Here is a 19,592-nt window from a genome sequence, read left to right as displayed (position 1 = left end):
GTTGTCTGTATTCCTGAGATTATGAGTGATACTGTGTTCTTATTCACTGTATTTGTTATTAATGAAAAATGTTATCTTGTTAATTCTAAAAAGAATAAAATACAATGTAAGAAACCCGAGGTCTTAAATGTATCTTTTTCTGTTCAGATGGTATTGCAGAAATATGAACAGAAGCAAAGCAGAGCAACTCCTCAGAAGTGAAGTAAGTATATTTGCTTCTTGGGTTTGGTTTCAGCACCAGTTAATTGCAATGAGTCTAGTAATTTCGTGAACCTCTGTTCCTAAAGTCCAAAAAGGTACTATGATATAAATACAGGGTCTTGTTTTCTTAATCATTTAAAAGTGAACACTGGTGTATTAGTGTCCTGGGACTGCTGTGACTAAGTACCGCAAACTGAGTGACTTAAGCAATAGACATTTATTGTTTCATAGTTCTAGAGGTGAGAAGTCTGAAATCAAGATGCCGGCTTCTGAGGGCTGTGAGGGAAGGATCTGCCTCCGGCCGCCCTCCTTCTCACCCTGCGTAGGTCTGCCTCTGTGTCAACATTTCCCTTTTATAAGGACCACAGTCATATTGGAGCAGGGCCCACCCTTACTGAACTCACTTGAACTTGAGTACTTCTCTAAGTCTCCAAATAAGGTCACATTCTGAACCTCCAGGGGTTAGGACTCCAATGGACTTTTACTAATAGGTTAAACCCATAACCGTAGGTAGTAACTCTACCTGGGTAACATTTTCTTTGCTTTCTTACTTATTTATCATTTGCTGTAGTACTAACAAGTGTTTTCCCTTTCTGCTTGAAGTTACTTGTTTTAAAATAGTTAACATCAATAGTATGTTACCAATTCAAAATCTGTGTACCTGATGATTTGAAAGGCCAGAACTTAAAACCTCAGAATTTGGAGTAAGGAAAGATTTACCAGTTGAAATGCACCTACCCAGAAGACGGGAGACCAATCCTCAAATCCATTTTAAGACAGTACAAAGTTTAGGCTTTTTTATGTCAAGGGAAGGGGAAATGGGAGGGGTTGTTTTTGTAAAACTCAGATGCTAGCAGAATTCTTCTAATGCTGAGCATGTCCCTATGCAAGACAAAGTAGAAGCCGTGGGCCTGAAGGCCGTGGGAACAGCGCAGGTTTCAACAAGACGCAGAGAGACCAAGCGTTCCACTTTGTTACAACTACCTGATAGCTTTGAGGAATACAGTTTTAATAAAGTGCCTAGTTGCCTTTAAAAATAAATGTGCTGAAGGTCTTACAGTTTTAAAGAAGAAAGCACGCCAAAGGATAAAATGTAGTATGGAGGAAGCTGTCGTGGGCTGAGCCACCGCGACCCAAGTGCAGCAGTGACTTCTCTAGTCTATTTTTTCCATACTACATTACTACTCTATAAATTACTACTCTTTCCATACTACTCTATAAAATGAGGAGCTGGGTTAGAAGATGAACTCTGTACTTCTCTGCTTTTATGCTGGAGCTGTTCTATTTACTAACGGTTCCCAGTCTTTTAAACTCATGCTTTCTCATTTTTGTCTCCTGCTTATTACCGGACTTATTACCACCAGTCAAGGTTTTGTTGGGCACTTGTTTCTGTAGTTTATGTTGAGCGAGCAAAAGCAGGTGATGTTGCTTGATTCAAGTGATGCAAAGCCATGTCACTCCCCCACAGGATTCTTACATGTCTCCCTGGTGACCCCACAGTTAGCAGCAGCTCTAGGGGAGCAGGCAGCTGGAAGACCTGGGGGCTAAATCACGGCTCTGCTACTTACCAGCTGTGTGGCCTGGGACAAGTTATCGAGCCTTTCTGTGCCCCTTTTCCTTGCCTGTGAAGGAAAGCAGGGGCAACAGCAGCCCCTGCCTCCTGGGACCGTTTTGAGGATTAAGTAAATCCACAGATTAGAACATACTAAAACAGAGTAATTTCTCAATAAATATATGGCAGCTATTATACTTTTCACTGGTTGATTAACGACTATATCATTGTCCCTACTTGTTCTTATCAGATTTGTTTGTGGGGTTTTATTTAATCCCAGTGTCTTTCTTATGAATAAGAATAAAATTTACTTTATTTTTCGACTAAGAGGAACACTTTCATCTTAAAGCAGCTTCGGCGCTGGCAGTGGACTATGGTGCTCTTGGCGGAGAGGTGTTAGAGGCTCCAAGCTGCTCTTTCTTGATCTTTGGCTTGGAACCTGATGAGGATTTATCCTTTAGTCATTTGTGTTGGTTCTTCCTTTTGGTTTTCTCTGCTTAAGTCACTTGGGCCTCCATCTCTCCCTTTGTACAGAGTGGTATTTAACAGTGATTTCCAGGGGAATTAAGGATTTTGAAAACATTCTTGCAAAGGGTGCTGCACTATTTATAGGAAAAATGTTATTTGGATAGAAGATGATAGTGTGTCAGGATCAAAGCTTATAGCAAATATTTTAAAAGTATGAAACAAAACCCAATCATTAAGCAGTACATTTTCAGTATCTGTTTCCCCCCATGTCTAGGACTTAAAGGAGTTACAGAATCTTGTCTGCTGGTTCTGAAAGGACCCTGAGAGATTCTCTTGTTGAAGGGTCTTATCCTACGGGCGTGAAGATCTGTGATCATGATTGGGGGCTTGTCAGTGAGCTTTCTTCAATCCCATGGCCCAGTAATGTCAAGTGCAAAGTCATGTGGATGAGCCCTGCTGCTAAGCTGTGCTTCCCTAAAGCAGGTTCTCTAGGGAAAGGATAATTATCAGAAGGTCTTAAGATTGGGTTCTTGAATCTTCCCCTTGGCATTGATATTCGTTAGGGAATTAAAACAATTTTGTTAACTTGGATTTTAGGATAAAGAAGGTGGTTTTATGGTGAGGGATTCCAGTCAACCAGGCATGTACACAGTCTCCCTTTATACGAAGTTTGGAGGGTAAGTAACCTCTCTCTTTCTCTTTTAAATTTATAGCTTTTTTTTTTTTTAATGAAGGTCCTATATAGTTTGTATGGATTCCTAATTTTCAAAAAATATGCTGCATTCCAGCATTAAAAAAGAAAACCTGAACTTGGTTTTTAAAGTGTACACTAATTTTTATATTCATATTTCAGTAATTTTCCTCATATTTTTCTCTCTCTATATATTTGTTGAGGGTGGCTATAGAAATGTAGGCAACATTGAACAAATGATTGCCGTGCACTGCCTTAAGCACTACTGATAGCAAAGCAGACAGACGCCCTCCGGTAGCTCGGTGGGGGCTTCAGGAAAGCAAACAGTGAGTTATGACAGCCAGCGAGTAAGTGCTGTGCTAGGAGGGCAATGTGTGTGCCGGGGAGGGTAACGGGGCCCTGGGATACGTAGGCCAGGCACCTCTGACTTAGTCATTGATGCTGCCTGGTGACATTCAAGCTGAGACATGACGGGTGAGGCAGGCAAAAGTTGGAGGGAGCGGAAAGAATGTTTCAGACCCAGGAAACTGCCTGGGCCGCCAAGCGAGGGGGCATAAGGCGGGTTCCAGGAACTCACAGGGGGAGGGGCCGGCTGAGGCGAGGAGAGAGAAGCCGGAGGAATCAGCGCAGGGGTTAGGCCATGGCAATGTCAAGGGGCCCGCGCTTTCTCTTAGTCACAGGAGTTCTCTTTAAAAGGTTTTTAGCAAAAGATGACTCCAGAAGATCTGAGTTCTAGAAAGATATCTGAAATAGATTTTATATGTTTTTGACAAGTCTAGTTTATTCACTTTTAGGGGTGTAAGTCCTCTAAACATTTGCAAGCTTACACCAACGGCAGGGACAAAGAGCAGCAGCCAGCTAAGAGTTACTGTAATACTTTCAACTGTTGGCGACTGGAGTTGGTCAATGGTCTCTTTCACAGTCTCAGGCAAGGGACCAAGAATGTTTTCAGTGACCACTTTAAAAATGTCCACCTTTCAATGTGAAAGGCAAAGAAAGCTATGGTGAACATGGGGAAAAGTAAAACTTGCACAGCAAAGGGAAGGGGCCACACACAAGGACCTGCGGGGGGCCTGGTGGAAACACCTTCAGGTGAAGCTATTTGGCTCTGACACATTTTGATTTTTGTTGCAGAGAAGGCTCCTCAGGTTTCAGGCATTATCATATAAAGGAGACAACAACCTCCCCCAAGAAGTATTATCTGTCAGAAAAACACGCATTTGGTTCAATTCCGGAGATTGTTGAGTATCATAAGCACAATGCGGCAGGTAAGTGAGCCGCTCAAACCTATTTCAGATGTAAGGTAGTGATGAAAATGACCAGACACACTGTGATGAATTCTTCCTTGAGCAGTTTTATTTTGTAGTGAGTTGTAGAGTGGGATTGATTTAGAATTACTGCATAGTAAGGAAGTGCTAGGTACGATGAAAAATCAGAAATAATATCAAATCTCATGAAAAGCTCTGGACCTTAGGACAAGAGTTATGGTATATGGTTAATGTCACATTTCTGGGGTTTCTGTCCTTGCTACTGACAAAGATTCTGTTCTTGACCAGACTTCAGTTAGACTCCTGAACCACAGGCCATCTGTGCACTCTGTTGTGAAATCCAGTGGTAGCAGAAGCCCCGCTAAGTCATTTTAACCCGAACCCCTTTACACACAATATCTGATGCCTGATCCGTGTCAATATCTGTTCATATTCCTCATCGTCCACCAATACCCAAGTGACATCTGATCACTGTGGCTTGTCATTGGCAAGAGTCCTGTTAGATAGGTTTAGCCAAACCTGCCCACTTCCCTTATTTCTGACCTCTCTCTTAGTGATTTTCCATCCACTGACCTCCACCCTGTTCCTTGGCTACAAATTCCTACTTGCCCACGTTGCATTCGGGGTTGAGTCTTGTCTCTCTTCCCCACTCAAATCCCTCTGTGATGGTCCTCATACCTATTGCAGTGGTCTTGAATGAAGCCTGCCTTACCATCTTTAAAAGTGTCATTGAATTTTTTTCCCTTTAACAGTCATAAACTAAAATCTAAGATATGTCCATGTCAGAGTTGTCACAAAGCTTTCAGACAAGCCCAGGGTCTGGGCTCAGGCTGTAGGCTTCCAAAGATGAGAGTAATCATGTCCCAGACAAGGTTTCCATCTTCCTGAAACTCTGCTGCACTCACCACCAAAGTGGGAACAAACCAAATGCCACCAACAGAACAGAAACCACATTTGTGCCCATTGAGGCTCCGCAGGACAAGATAGGAAAGATTTCCAGTCTTCGACCTCAGAGATGTAACTGAGCAGGGGGTAGCCAAATGTCTAACCCAGTTTATGGAAAATTAACTTTTGAAATTTTTTTGAAGGCACCTTTTACAAAGTTTGTTGCTATTTGTGACTGTCCACTTTTCTCAGATAATGTCTGGGACAGTTATTGAGATATAATGTATATAGCACAAAGTTTACCCATTTAAGGCATCCAATTCAGTGGTCATTAATGTATTTACAGAGTTATGCCAACTCTCACCATAATCTAAGAACACTTTCATCCTCTCCAAAGGAAGTCATGTACCCCTTCAACAGTCCAGCCCCAGGCAACCACTGATCTCCTTTGTGTCTCTACAGATTTGCCCTTTCTAGACGTTTCATATAAATGGGATTATACAATGAGGGCTTTGTTGTGACTGGCTTTTTTGACCTACTACAATGTTTTTGACATTAGTCTGTGTCGTAGCCTGGATAAGTACTCCATTCCTAATTTGATGAATAATAAATCATTGTGTGGACTTCGTTTATCCATTTTGTTTTCATTCATTAGTTGATGGAGATTTAGGTTGTTCCCCCATTTTGGCTATTAATCATGCATACATAATTGTGTACAAGTTTTGGCATGGAAATATCTTTCATTTCTCTTTGGTAATAACCTAGAAAAGGATTTGCTGGGTCATATCATAACTTTATGTTTAACATTTGAGGATCTAGTCTCCTATCAATTTATTCCCCTGAAGGACTTTTTCTTAGCTCTTATTCTGTTATTTTCTTTTTCAGTGTTTACATTTCACTATTTCTTTCACTATTATCTCAATTCGTTCATTTAACAAACATGTAAGAAGTGCCCAGTGCATACCAGGAACTGCGCTGGAGACTGTGGCGGGCTAGACAGTCATCGATTCTGTCTCCCAGGTCTTACCATCTGGCAGGGGACACAGAGAAGCATATAACAATATTGTTAGGTTGAGATATGCAGTAATAGAGGAAGTACAGTGTGCGGTGGGTATTTATAGGAAAGATACCTGCCATTTCTTCTTATTTGCTGTTGTGGTAATTTAAAGGATTTAATGTTCCTCACTGATCTTCAGTAGTTGGTATTCCCAATTGTTGATATTTTAGAGCCTGATTTTTTTAAAATTAAAAATTTGTTTATTTTTAGAGAGAGGTGAAGGGAGGGAGGATAGGGAGAGAAACATCAAAGTGTGGTTGCCTCTCGCACTCCCTCTCCTGGGGACCTGGCCCACAACCCAGGCATGTGCCCTGACTGGGAATTGAACCAGCGACCCTTTGGTTCACAGACTGGCACTCAGTCCACGGAGTGGTGCCTGGTGGCACCAGCCAGGGCTAGAGCCTGATTTTTATGCTAAGATTCCTAGTATTGCTATGTCAGGGAAATCAAAATTTATTAGATTACTGCAGTTTCCTCTCATAGTTGAGATAGCGTATTAGAAAAGAACATGAAATAATAATTGATAATAACTGTTAGAAAACTTTAACATCCTTGAAAATGTTTGAGAAGAGAATATTCTAGCATGGTGCCTGATAAACACTGTAGTGTTTAAAGAAAGTATTTATTGAATGAATAAAAGTATGTACATATATATTTAAATTTTTATGCTCCATAAAAATATGAAACTGTAGGATCATCTTCTTTTTTTATTTTTTGCAAGCGTACAGCACAGAGCTGTATGTTCACACAGAGGATGGGCACTAAGTGAATAAATGAGTGGATTGTAAGTGAGTTTCTAGTTCTGCACTTCACTGTGTAGAATGATTAGGAATGAACTTGACTGCAATACTTTCTTTGACTCCTAGGACTTGTCACAAGGCTGCGGTACCCAGTTAGTACAAAGGGGAAGAATGCGCCAACCACTGCAGGATTCAGCTATGGTAACTCATTCTGTGTTTGCATTGGCAAATTTCCTTTGGATAGAATCCATTATCACAAGGCCAGTTTAGATGTGTAGAATTCCACATAGGGTATCTGTTTTTATGAGTTTTCTAGTATGAGTTTTTAGGTGATTATACTTAGAGCTGTAGTAACCCTAGGCTTTCTGTTTCTGTCATGTTCATAATTCAGCAGAAAACTCTCTGTTAGTGAAAACACAGGCATTACCACGTTAGAGGTAAAATGAATCAGAGCCTTTTCTGGTTCTCGCTGGCTTGCTTGGTACTCATGGGAAAGTAAGGGCGGTGGTAACAGAGAAGGCATTCAACCTGATTGTCTTTGTTGCTTCTGGCAGAGGCCTTTTAAACAGCAGGTTAAATTATTTCCAACTTGCTGGAATTGTAAACAACACAAAACAACAAGAAACATTGAGGAGGGAGAAGTGGTAAAGGAGGAATTTTGAAAAAGTACCTTTAACTTGCAAGCTCTGTCATTATTAGCCTGTTATGCAGCATCGTCTTGCCTTCTTCAGTTGCTTTGCTTGTATTGTGACAGCTTAGAAAGGGGTGTGTCCTCCCAGAGGCTGAAAGCCACCATTTGTAATTTAGAAACAGCTTGCAAATTTGCTCTGTTCCACCAGTCATTGCGTTATCCTGTAACATTGGGTTATAATTCTTTGTTCCCCACCGATTTGTGCTGCGTTCTCCTTATTAAATGTTACTTTCCCCCTCTGTCTCACAGAAAAATGGGAGATCAACCCATCAGAGCTGACCTTTATGAGGGAATTGGGGAGTGGACTGTTTGGAGTGGTGAGGCTTGGCAAGTGGCGAGCCCAGTACAAAGTAGCGATCAAAGCTATTCGGGAAGGTGCCATGTGTGAGGAAGATTTTATAGAAGAAGCTAAAGTGATGATGTAAGTTACTATGTTCTTTCTGGTTCCCCTTTTTATATTAAAAAGTGGCCTCCTCACCAGCAGTAGCCTCTGTTGTTTTCTTTTCCTGTAGTAACCATGTGTGCGCATGACTTCTCTCCCAGGAAACTGACACACCCGAAGTTGGTGCAGCTTTATGGTGTGTGCACCCAACAGAGACCAATTTACATCGTTACCGAGTTCATGGAAAAGGGCTGCCTGCTGAATTTCCTCCGACAGAGACAAGGTCATTTTAGCAGAGATGTGCTGCTGAGCATGTGTCAAGATGTGTGTGAAGGGATGGAGTACCTGGAGAGAAACAGCTTCATCCACAGAGATCTGGTAAGTTATAAACCACTTGGATTTCCATTCATCGGCCAGATTCCTGTGTAGCACTGGTCAGCCAATGAGCTATAATGTGTTAATATACAATTTCTGTTCTGAACAATATTTCACTATTTTTTTTTAACTTGGTAATTTTGACTTGTGTCATAATTCTACAGAAAGATTTTTTTAATCTAATACATAATTACATAGGTAATATGTTCCAGCAAGTTATCATGCATGGATCCTTTGATCTCCATGGAATCTCATGCAGTAGCTAGCCATGACAGCATTTCTGACCAGCATTATTTTATAGATAAGAAAATTAGCTTTACAGACATGAAATGACTTGCGTATTGTAATAAATGAGAAAGTTACGCTTGACTCATTTTTAAACTAAATCCTAAACTCTTTTCCCCCTCACACACTGCCAGCCAAAGCTATGTAACAGAAATCTTTGTTTTATTTTCTTTATCTCTCAAATCACTGGGAAAAGATGGCAACCCCATGTTAATTCCTGATTTACCAGAAAAAGTGTATCTTCTATAAATGTTTCTAAATTATTGTGATGAAGACATTTCTCAATTCTTCTTCTCTCACTCTTTCACCTTCTCTCCCCATTCTTTTCTTTCCCCTTTTCCTCTCTGCTTCCTCTTCCCAAATATGTCTAATTTGAGCATGCTCGTAGAGCCGTCGGTTGCCCGCCCCCTGTAGTCACTATTTTATTCTCTGTCTTTTTGTTTGTTTTTTCAGTTTTGACTCTTATTTAGATTTCACTTGTAAGTGATACCACACGGTACATGTCTTTCTCTGTCTTACATGCTAAAGGCTCATTCATATTGTCACCAATAGCAGGGTGTCTTTCTTTCTCATGGCTGAATAATATTCATTGTGTATATATACCACATCTTTTTAATCTGTTCATCCGTTGATGAGCATTTGGGTTCTTTCCATAACTTGGCTGTTGTGACTAATGCTGCAATAAACATGGCTGTGCATAGGTCTCATCAAAATCCTGTTTTCATTTCCTTTGGGTGTATACCCAGAGATGGAATTGCTAGATCATATGGTAGATCTATTTTTAATTTTTTGAGGAACCTCCATATTGTTTTCCATAGTGGCTGGACTAATTTAAATTCCCATTAATTTACATGCATAAGCATTCCCATTTCACCACATCCTTGCCGGCACCTGTTGTCTCTTGTCTTCCTGATGATAGACATTCTAACAGGTGGAAGGAGATAGCTCATTGTGGGTTTGTTTTGCATTTCCCTGATGACTAGTGATGATGAGCATCTTTTCATCTTCCTGTGGGCCATTTTGATGTCTTTAGAAAAATATTTATTTAGGTCTTCTGCACATTTTTAAGTTGGTTTGCTGTTTTTTGTTAGGTTGTGTTAATTCTGTATATATTTTGGATATTAACCCTATATTATCTGATATAGGGTTTGTGAAATTATTTTCTCATTATGTGGGTTGCTGTCCCATTTTGTTGATTATTTCTTTTGCCATGCAAAAGCTCTTGAGTTTGATGTAGTCCAATTTTCTGATTTTTGCTTTTGTTGTTTGCAGTTGTAGTGTTATGTCCAAAAAATCATTGCCAAGACCAGTATCAATGAGTTTCTTCCCTACATTTTCTTCTAGTAGTTTAATGGTATCAGGTCTTACATTTGCACCTTTGATCCATTTCAAGTTAATATTTGTGAGTGGTGTGAGACAGAGGTTCAGTTTCACTGTTCTGCATGTGTTTCTCCAGTTTTCCCAATATTATTTGTTGAAAAGACTGTTCTTCCTTCATTGAGTTGTTCTTGGCTGCCTGTGGAATATTAGTTGACTGTACATACCAGGATTTAATTCTGGGTTCTTTCATCTGTTCCATTGGCCTATTTTTGTGCCAGTACTGTACTGTTTTTATTACTATGGCTTTGTAGTATAGGCTGAAATCAGCAAGTGTTATTCCTCCAGCTTTGTTCTCTTTTCCTTAGAATTGCTTTGGCTATGTAGGGTCTTTTGTGGTTCCACACACATTTAGGATTGTTTTTTCTATTTCTGTGAAGAATGCCTGTGGCATTTTGATGGGAATTGTCTTTCCACTTATTTGTGTCTTCTTTGATTTCTTTCAGTGAAGTCTTGTAGTTTTCATTGTGCAGATCTTCCACTTCCTTGGTTAAATTTATTTGTAAGTGTTTTATCGGTTTTGATGCTATTGTGAATGGGATAGTTTTCTTTATTTTTTTTTCTGATGCTTCATCATTATTGTAAAGGAATGCCATTCCTGCCACTTTACTGATTAACTCCAACAGTTATTTTGATTGACTCTGGGATTTCCTATATGTAAGACCATATTATCAGCAAATAGTGACCATTTTATTTTTTCCTTCCCGTTTTGGATGCCTTTTATTTCTTTGTCTTGCTTAATTGCTTTTTGCTAGGACTTTCAGTACTGCATGGATTAGGAGTAGTAAGAATGCAGCTTTGTCTTGTACCTGATCTCAGAGGAAACCATTTCAATTTTGTCTCCATTAATTATAATGTTAGTGGTGCGTTTATCATTTATGGCCTTTTTGGTGTTGGGGTATGTTCCTTCTGTAGTCAACCTGTTAAGGATTTTTATCATAAAAAAATGTTGTATTTAGTTGGATGTTTCTTCTGTTCCTGTTTAGATGATCATGTGGTCTTTATCCTTTAGTGCTGTGATGAATTACACCTACTGGTTTGCATATGTTGAACTGCCCTTGCCTCCCAGTGATAAATCCCACTTGGTCATGGTGTATAATCCTCTTCCTGTGTTCTTGAATTTTGTTTGCTAATACTTTGTTGGGACTTCTGCATTTGTATTTGTCAGGGATATTGGTCTATGGTTTTCTTAAGATGTCCTTTCTGATTTTTGTATCAAGGTAATGCTGGCTTTAGAATGAATTTGGAAGTGTTCCATCTTTTTCAATATTTTGGGAGAGTTTGAGGAGGATTGGTATTAATTCTTCTTTAAATGTTTGGTAGAATTCACCAGAGAAGCCACCTGACCCTAGACTTTCCTGCATTTGGAGTTTTTGGGTTACTGGCTCTATCTCCTGACTCACTATTGGCTCCTTCATATTTCTTGATACACTCTTAGCAGGTTGTGTGTTTCTAGAAATGTATCCATTTTTTCTAGGTAATGTAATTTGTTAGCATTTCATTGTTCAGAGTAGTCTCTTATCATTTTTGTTTTTCTGTAATAATCAGTTAAATTATCTTTTTTAAAAATTTTATTTGTCTTCTTTTTTCTTAGCTAAAGGTTTATCAATTTTGTTTAACTTTTCAAAGAACCAGCTTTTTAATTTTATTGGTCCTTTCTGTAATTTTTCTGGTCTCTATTTCCTCTCTGATTTTTATTATTTCCTTCCTTCTGTTAACTTGGGGCTCAATTGGTTCCTCTTTCTAATTCCTTGAAATGTAAAATTAGGTTATTTTAGATCTTTCTAATTTTTTAATATATGTGCTTATTACGTGGAGCTTTCCTCAGAACTGCTTTTTTTTATTCTACAAAATTTGATATGTTGTGTTTTCATTTGTTTTGAGATAATTTATTTCCCTTTTGATTCCTTTTGGTACCCACTGGTTGTTGAGAAATGCATCGTTCAGTATCCACATATTTAAAGATCTACTCACTTTCCTGTATAGTTACCTCTTTCTGTGGTGGTGGTGGGTGCTTAGTTTTATTCTCTTAGCAAATTTCAAATTTAAATAGGACTATTTTTTGCCATGAAGTTGTATGAGTTCCTTACATATTTTATATATTAACCCTTTATCAGATACTTGTTTTGCAGATATTTTTCCTATTCTGTAGTGAGGCAGAAGAGTGTGGGTTTGTGCTGGGGTATACAGTTGACCCCTGAACCACATGGGGGTTAGAGGTCCACGCCCCCCACAGTCAAAAATCAAAAATCTGTGTAAAACTTTTGACTGCCTAACATCTTAACTACTCCTGCTGTTGACTGACAGTCTTACCAATAGCATACACAGTAAATTAGCACATATTTTATATTATATGTATTATATTTCATGTGTAAGTGGACCTGTACAATTCAAACCCATGCCCGCTGTATGTTGGAGGCATTTCCATTGGTGTGCAAATAATTCGTGAAGAGACATTTCCACCCTCTACAGATGTGGACTGGGACATACTAAATTTAATATAAACAGAACTTATATTTTTCTACTTTTATCATGGAACTTTGTAATTAATACACAATTATAATGTTGTTTCCCAGGCTGCCAGAAATTGTCTAGTAAATGAGGCTGGAGTAGTGAAAGTATCTGATTTCGGAATGGCCAGGTAAGTCTGAGTATATGTGAACATTTTCTGACAGCTTTGGATTTAATTAATATGAGTCTGTGACCTTTCTGTTGGAAGTGCAGAGAGCCTGACATTTTCTTTGCACTTTGATGTGTCAGCTTCTCTCTCAAAGCCTATGTAAGAGCTATTCTGAAATCACATGTTTTGTTATGTTAGCAATTAGCAGTACCCATCATTTTTTCTATTGGAACTAATTGATTTTTCTGCTTCTTAGTGTTTTTGATATAAGGTAATAAAATAAATTATTTATATTTTGGAAGATTTCTTTGCTGAATGTATCGATTACTGTTAATTAGCTTTGGCTTTTTCTCAGGTAAACCAGTTGTTGAGAAGTTATGATTGCCTAATGCTTTATTATGTGATAGTCACATTACCTTGTATTTTGAATAAGCATGGGAATAATCTGCGCCAATGAAGTAGAAAGACAATCTTGTTAGCTAGCTGTTTTCAGACAGATTCATTGAAATAAACACGTATATACTGTGTTAATTGTTGTTAATAATTCTCTCCACTAGGTGGTGGTATAGCCTGTTAAACACACTACTTTCTTTTCTCTCTGAGGTGAACTAGATTTCTAGAATCGTTTATTTTCCCAGAAACCTGTTTGGGGATAAAGTTCTTAGAATACCCAAATCTGTAGTGTTTTCATTTTTTAAATTTTTATAATTTTAATGTGTCCTTCTTTAGTGTGTCCTCCTTTCCCTCTGTCTATTCATTCATCCATACATCCATCTATAAGAAATTAGGTGCCTCCTATGTTCCAGGCATAATGTCAGACTGAACCATAGCAGAGAGGCCCTGCCCACGTGCAGCTCACAGCCAAGAGGAGGGTGAAACCTAGGACTTGAGACAGGCAAAGAGGGGAAAACACAGAGTGGCGTGACGGAGCCGGGGGCGGCGAACTATGTCCTCCAGGCCAAATCGGACCCGTCTCTTTTTGTACGGCCTGCGAACCAACAACAGTTTTCATGTTTTTAAATGGTCAGGAAAAAACCTAAAAGAATATAACACTTGAGAGTTATCTGAAATCCAGGTGTCAGTGTCCACAAAGAAGGTGTTCCTGGGTCATGGTCTCCCTCATGAGCCTGTGTGTTGATCGTGGCTGCTTTCCCACCACGAAGGCAGAGCCGATGGGTTGGGAGAGATTCTCTGGCCTGCACGATCTAAAATATTCATTCTCTGGCCCTTCGCAGAAAAAGTTTGCCGGCCCTGATGGTAGAGATAGAGGAGTTGGGGCCATGGTGGGCGCTGAGTGATGTTGTGGGGGAGGGGTGGGGGTGGTTCCTTTAGTTCTGGTTCTCTGGAAGGCCTCTTTGAGACCCGGATATTTGAATGAAACCCAGAAGGCAGAAAGTAGCCTGTTTGGTGAAAACCTGAGGCTAAAATATTCCAGGTGGAAGAAGCAGCAAATATGAAAGTTTGAAACCAGGGACAGGCTTGGCGTGTGCAAGGAGTTGAAGGAGCCAGGGCAGCCAGCCCATTGCCAGCCCAAGGAGCGGTCCTAACGGGAGGCAAGGACCCGGTCACACAGGTCAAGTTCAGCTGCTAAGGAAATCAGGACCAGGGAAGTCAGAAAGCTGTATTTCTCTCAGAAATGGGATCAGAACTGCTGACAAGTCAGTGCTGTTTGCTTCATATAAAGATGTTCCATCTCTGACAAGCAGTCCTGCAATGTGACATGCTCAATTTTCATATGCTTGGCTTTCAGGACATCTGTGCTTTTGTATCAGTCAGCCCCTCTAAAATGCTCACTGTACACTAAATTCAGATTCCCCTGATTGACAAGTTTATCCAGCCCGCGGTGGCATTCTCACCGTTTTTGTCTATGCAGACGAGGAGGTGTGTGCGATTATTTGAATGTTTTCTCAAGGAACTTTTAGAAGTTAACTTCATGTGTTCATGTCATACACAAACACATTCCTCTTGTAAGTACATGCTGAACACATTAGAGAAAGGGCTGCCGTTCTCATATGTCCCACTCCACTCAAGGATTCTCCCAAGGCACAGCCAGTGTTATGAGTTTGTGTTCTTCTAGAAGGGATATTCTAAACATGCTCCCAAGAAAAATTATCTAGTGCTGTTTCAAGAGTATGCATGTGCGTGTGTGTGTGTTTAGGAGCATTGTCATGGTTTATAAATATATACTCCACCATTCACATATGTCATTTTACAGTTTGCTTTTTTTATTTGCTGTAGTTTGAAATTGTGCTCTGTGGAATTGTGGGGGCTAAAAGCACATGTGTCTCCAAACGCTTTTCACCACTTCCTTTAGTGCAGCTTTGCTTTAGATGTTTTACACGTGGGGCCTTTGGGTAAAACTTTGTAACAAAATAGCTTACAAAAAAAGTTTGCAAACTATTTTATTTTATTCATCCTCCATTGCCTATTTAGAAAGGAAAACAAACAAAAATGAAAGGACAGATAATAACATTACAAGCATCCATTTCAAATACTTAAATTAAGCTGAAGTGGAAATCACCAGGCGTGGCCACTGCAACAAACATTTAGCTTCAACAGGATGCTTGTTGGACTTCAGTCAACTATGTTTTTGATTCTTAGGGGAAAAAAAAATTAAAGAACATGAAGATGCAGATCATAACTCAGAGGTGTAAACCTATGATGTGTCTTACTCTAGATATGTTCTGGATGATCAGTACACGAGTTCTTCCGGTGCTAAATTTCCTGTGAAGTGGTGTCCACCCGAGGTGTTTAACTACAGCCGCTTTAGCAGCAAATCAGATGTCTGGTCATTTGGTAAGACTAATGGCCCGTTTTTACTCAGCTCTGCTCTGAAGAGGAAGTGGATTCATCATTTGGTAACCCTTACCCTTTTCCAGGTGTTTTAATGTGGGAAGTATTCACTGAAGGCAGAATGCCCTTTGAGAAGAACACCAACTATGAAGTGGTAACCATGGTTACTCATGGCCATCGACTCCACCGGCCCAAGTTGGCGTCCAAATATGTATATGAAGTGATGCTGAGATGTTGGCAGGAGGTATAGAATTTTGGGGGGCTTTAAAAAAAATCTCTAAAACGTTTATGGATCTGGGCTTGGTAGATTAATAATGTGTAATCCTTACAGCCTAGTGAGTTGGTACATGTGTTTCATGATTTCGAACTCTGTAGGAAGCCCCCTCTCTCAGCTCAGTTATGCATACTGGGGAGAAGAATGTGAAGAAGTGGAAAATACCAATAATTAAGATAATGAATTTATCTTAAGATAAATTCCCACTACCAAGTGGGAACCCTGCCACAGATGCTTGAGTTAGAGACTCAGGAAATAAGCCTGGGAAAGTGGTCCATCTTTCAGTGGGCATCTTGTGTGGCTGAAATACTACTCTTTTACCAGGCAGGATTTCTTCCTTCAAACCTCAGCTTTCTCATGTCTTTTTACTCAGTCTTTGAAAAATTTCCCTTTCCCTGTATTGAAATGTCACCAAAACGACTTTGAAAGATAATAATAATTATTATTAAAGATAATAACATTAGCTCACATGGATTATGTGCTAGACACTGTACTTAATGCTTTAGATTTAGTTCTCAAAGTAACCCTTTGAAGTGTAATTACTCTTACTGTGACCACTCTGGGTGAGAATACCAAGACTCGTGAAGCTGATGCTTGCCCAAGGCCACTTCACTACAGAGAGCCAGATTCCTGTCTGATTCCAGAGTCCATGCTCTCAGCCGTTTGCCCTAAGCCTCCTAAGAGCATTGACTGGATGGGCAGAGGCCTTCTGGCCAGCACGTGGCACGAAGGGGAGAGAGGACAGCATGAGCCAAAGGCGAGAAGGCGGTAATGAACTTGGTGTGTGTACACGAGGGTGGAGATTGGTTTGATTGGGCAGAGAGCCCACGTGAGCGTTCTTCTGGGAAATGAAATTAGGTAGCAAGGAGGGGGCGATGGGCAAATTAGCTGCACTTGAGTTTTCAGGCAACAAGGAGTTCTATCCAGTTCTTGAACGGAGACACAAAAGCAGTACAGTAGAAAGCCTAGTCTAGCGGCAGTACATGCAGGATAGAGCAAACCCATTTGGAGATGCCTGCATGTTCCAGCCCCAAAGCAATGCGTACCTTGCTCTAGTGTGCTGTTATCTGAGTTAAAGAAATCTTTTTTTTTTTTTGGAATGGATTCTGGAACCCACAGCTTCTCTTTGATTTTTAATTGTAGAAACCAGAGGGAAGGCCTTCCTTTGAAGATTTGCTGCGCACGATAGATGAACTAGTCGAGTGTGAAGAGACTTTTGGAAGATAAGGAATATTGTGACCAATGGCTTCCAGATTCCAAAACACAAGGAAGAAATGGCACTTTGTGGCTAACTTTTAATTTATTTAGCACTTGGATGTGTAGATTGTTTTACTTACAGAGTAAAAACACCTAAAGCATCTGCTTTTAGACCATCCTTAGCTCCGTAACTGAATCCTCCAGATTATGGACATGCTGCCTTAAAGATGCTGATTAAAGGCTCTCTCACCCGTTCCACAGGGCTTGAGTGCCCACTGTAGGTGCCATGCCCAGGCCCCAGGGTTTGTCCTTTGGAGCAGTGCCCATGGGGCCATGTTTGCTGGTGCCAGTGGAAGACCAGGGTGTTTGGGAAGGGCAAGGACATTAGAACCATGTTCCAGCAACCCATCTCTTCCCTTTAACGTCTATGGACATCTGGGCCTGGGGCACTGTCTAGAATGTTGTTCTGTAGGAGCCAGGAACCACACTGGATAAGTGCCCATCTTTTGTTTTGAAAACATCTGTTTTCAAGACTGCCATTAGTATTACATTACAAAATATTTGTATGCTGTATATATTGTAAATATATCTAATATATAAAGTTATATATTTATAAGAAACATGAGTTGTCCTTTAATTGAAACTTGGAATTCTGTAATATATGTCCTAACCTTCTTAGGACTTGTAGTGGTGCTTTATATCTGTCAACTCCTTTTCCCCTGGAGATCAAATACTCCTCGCTGGAGAGAAAAAAGTACGGGCCCTTCTGTTGTTAATGCCCTCCCCTCACTCAGGTAGACATGTTTGGGGGTGCCTGGACAGCAGCGGACCCCCGTGCGGCCCACGTTTGGACTAAGTGACCCCACTCATGGTATGTGCAGCTGATTGGGGTTAGGTAGAAAGTTGAACTAATGGCAGTCAGTGGGTTTCTACACAGAGGCTGTAAGTGAGGGGCTGGGCTCTAGAAGAGAAGGATTGGGTGACCTTCACAACAGAGGCTGCCCCACTGTAAGCAAGACCAGGAAAAATGCAGGGCTTGGTGTATTGAGCTGTCTCCAATGGTTTTCAGGAGGGTTTTGGACGTAGGCTCCTGGACCTGAGAGACTGTCTATCCTAGCTTCACAGTAGACCCTGCAATCGAGTTTGTTTGAGTTTCTGACTCTTAACAATCTCTGACTTAGACACCTGCTGAGTGAGAGCCTTCATTTTTCCTCATGAGCCCAGGGAAAAGAAACAGTCTCCGTCATCAATAGCAGAGCCCAGGTAGGTAGAAAGCCAAGGAAGACATGGGGCCTTTCTTCAGGGTTCTGTCTGCTCTGGGGACTGCCCTGCTGTCCCCTGTGCTGGGGAGCATCATGTGAACGCACAGCTGTTGCTGGCTTCTCTGAGCAGCACCTCCACTATGACCCAGGGGACCCATCTCTTTCATTTTTGCTCAGTCCATCCCTGAAGGCTGCCTTCTAGCCTTCCCGACTACCCTTATAAAGGAAAGAAATAAAATATCTGTCCTAAGTCTGTCACACTGTGTTCGCCACCTTCCTCCTCATCTTCCTGTTTCACTGTACCCCCGTCACAAAAACATGCACACCTTTTAACTGAATCGTGGTTCACTCAAGGAGTTGGTCATGTTGGAGTCATATGCTACTATGGTTGTCACACTTTTCTCCTTCCTCCTGCCTCATCTTAGCTCCTCCCTCTAGTCCCATCCTTCCCTTTTCACCTCGAGGAGCTGCGTTCAAAGTGCCCGATGGCACGGAAGAGAGTGAAGAGGAGCGCAGTCCTGGCAGTCACTGTTCCATTTACGGTGGATGTGGGAAACAAGGTAATTCCTGGCAACATTTGGGAACGTTTTTATTCAAAAAGCTTTAAATGTCTCACTAAAAGTTAATAAAAGAAAAGTTTTAACATAGAAGCACAACTGAGGCAAAAGGTGAAGTAAAAATAGAAGTATCCACCCAGAATGCTTAGAGATCTTAATCTCTAAGGCAGGAAATAGGAAGGGCAATGTGAATATGCTGTGTTTTCATTAGAGTTGGTCCCTTTAGTTTTGGTAAATTTTTGGTTATATTTTCCAGTGAGCTGAAGGAAAACACCTGGGTGCAGTTTTTATTAAGTCATTTTTATATTTCTTGGCCATGCTCAAGTCACGTCTTACATGTATAATTTTATTGGTTGCACCCTCCACTGCCACCACCAAAAAAAAAAAAAAAAACTCTCCTCATGTTGACCCTGAAGTGTCTGTACCGAGTGGGAGGACAGAACATTCTAGACTTTGTATTCCAAAACCTAGAATCTTCTTCTGTTTCTACCACTAAGTTAGCCTCTTATCCTCTGCTTCTATTTCCTTCTCTGTCCAGGGAGGATAGTTTGATTTCATGGTCTTTCAGGTTCCTTTTACCAAAATTTTGTGATTTCTTGAAAATGTTGTTTGCTGGAGTCGCCCACGCAGTTGGGAATGAGAAACGACTAGCCCCACCCTCAGAGATCTGGATGCAGATTGTTGTGCTTTCTTATATAGGCCATTGGGTTGTCATTCACACACTTCTGAGGTTTTAGAACAGGAAAATAGGTGGGGTTAACTTGGCCCATGAGAAACATCTTGGGTGAGCTATGATTTCAGTTGAAAGATGTGTTTTTGTGACTGGAGCGCCGCTGCAGAACTGAGGACTGTGCTGTCTGCTCCGGGCCGAAGTGCAGCCATGATTCTCTCCACCTGTAAGTGAGATGGCTTTGTCA

The 19,592-nt window shown here is 40.6% G+C and overlaps 1 protein-coding gene across 1 annotated transcript in view; it reads left to right on the top strand.

The window, feature by feature from the left end:
* Positions 1-16,886, top strand: part of TEC (tec protein tyrosine kinase) — a 108,657-nt gene extending 91,771 nt beyond the window's left edge. The window contains exons 9-18 of the mRNA XM_054582145.1: positions 148-202; positions 2,819-2,898; positions 4,047-4,180; positions 6,989-7,063; positions 7,803-7,974; positions 8,097-8,313; positions 12,549-12,613; positions 15,270-15,388; positions 15,472-15,629; positions 16,803-16,886. Coding sequence (XP_054438120.1) covers positions 148-202; positions 2,819-2,898; positions 4,047-4,180; positions 6,989-7,063; positions 7,803-7,974; positions 8,097-8,313; positions 12,549-12,613; positions 15,270-15,388; positions 15,472-15,629; positions 16,803-16,886 — 1,159 coding nt within the window. The remainder of the gene's footprint in view (positions 1-147; positions 203-2,818; positions 2,899-4,046; positions 4,181-6,988; positions 7,064-7,802; positions 7,975-8,096; positions 8,314-12,548; positions 12,614-15,269; positions 15,389-15,471; positions 15,630-16,802) is intronic.
* Positions 16,887-19,592: the final 2,706 nt, after the last annotated feature.

This window comes from Pteronotus mesoamericanus, unplaced genomic scaffold, assembly GCF_021234165.1.
Source record: "Pteronotus mesoamericanus isolate MK-2021 breed Mesoamerican mustached bat unplaced genomic scaffold, CSHL_Meso_final contig_68, whole genome shotgun sequence".
Classification (NCBI taxonomy): Eukaryota; Metazoa; Chordata; class Mammalia; order Chiroptera; family Mormoopidae; genus Pteronotus; species Pteronotus mesoamericanus.
This window is presented reverse-complemented; position numbering and strand designations above follow the sequence as displayed.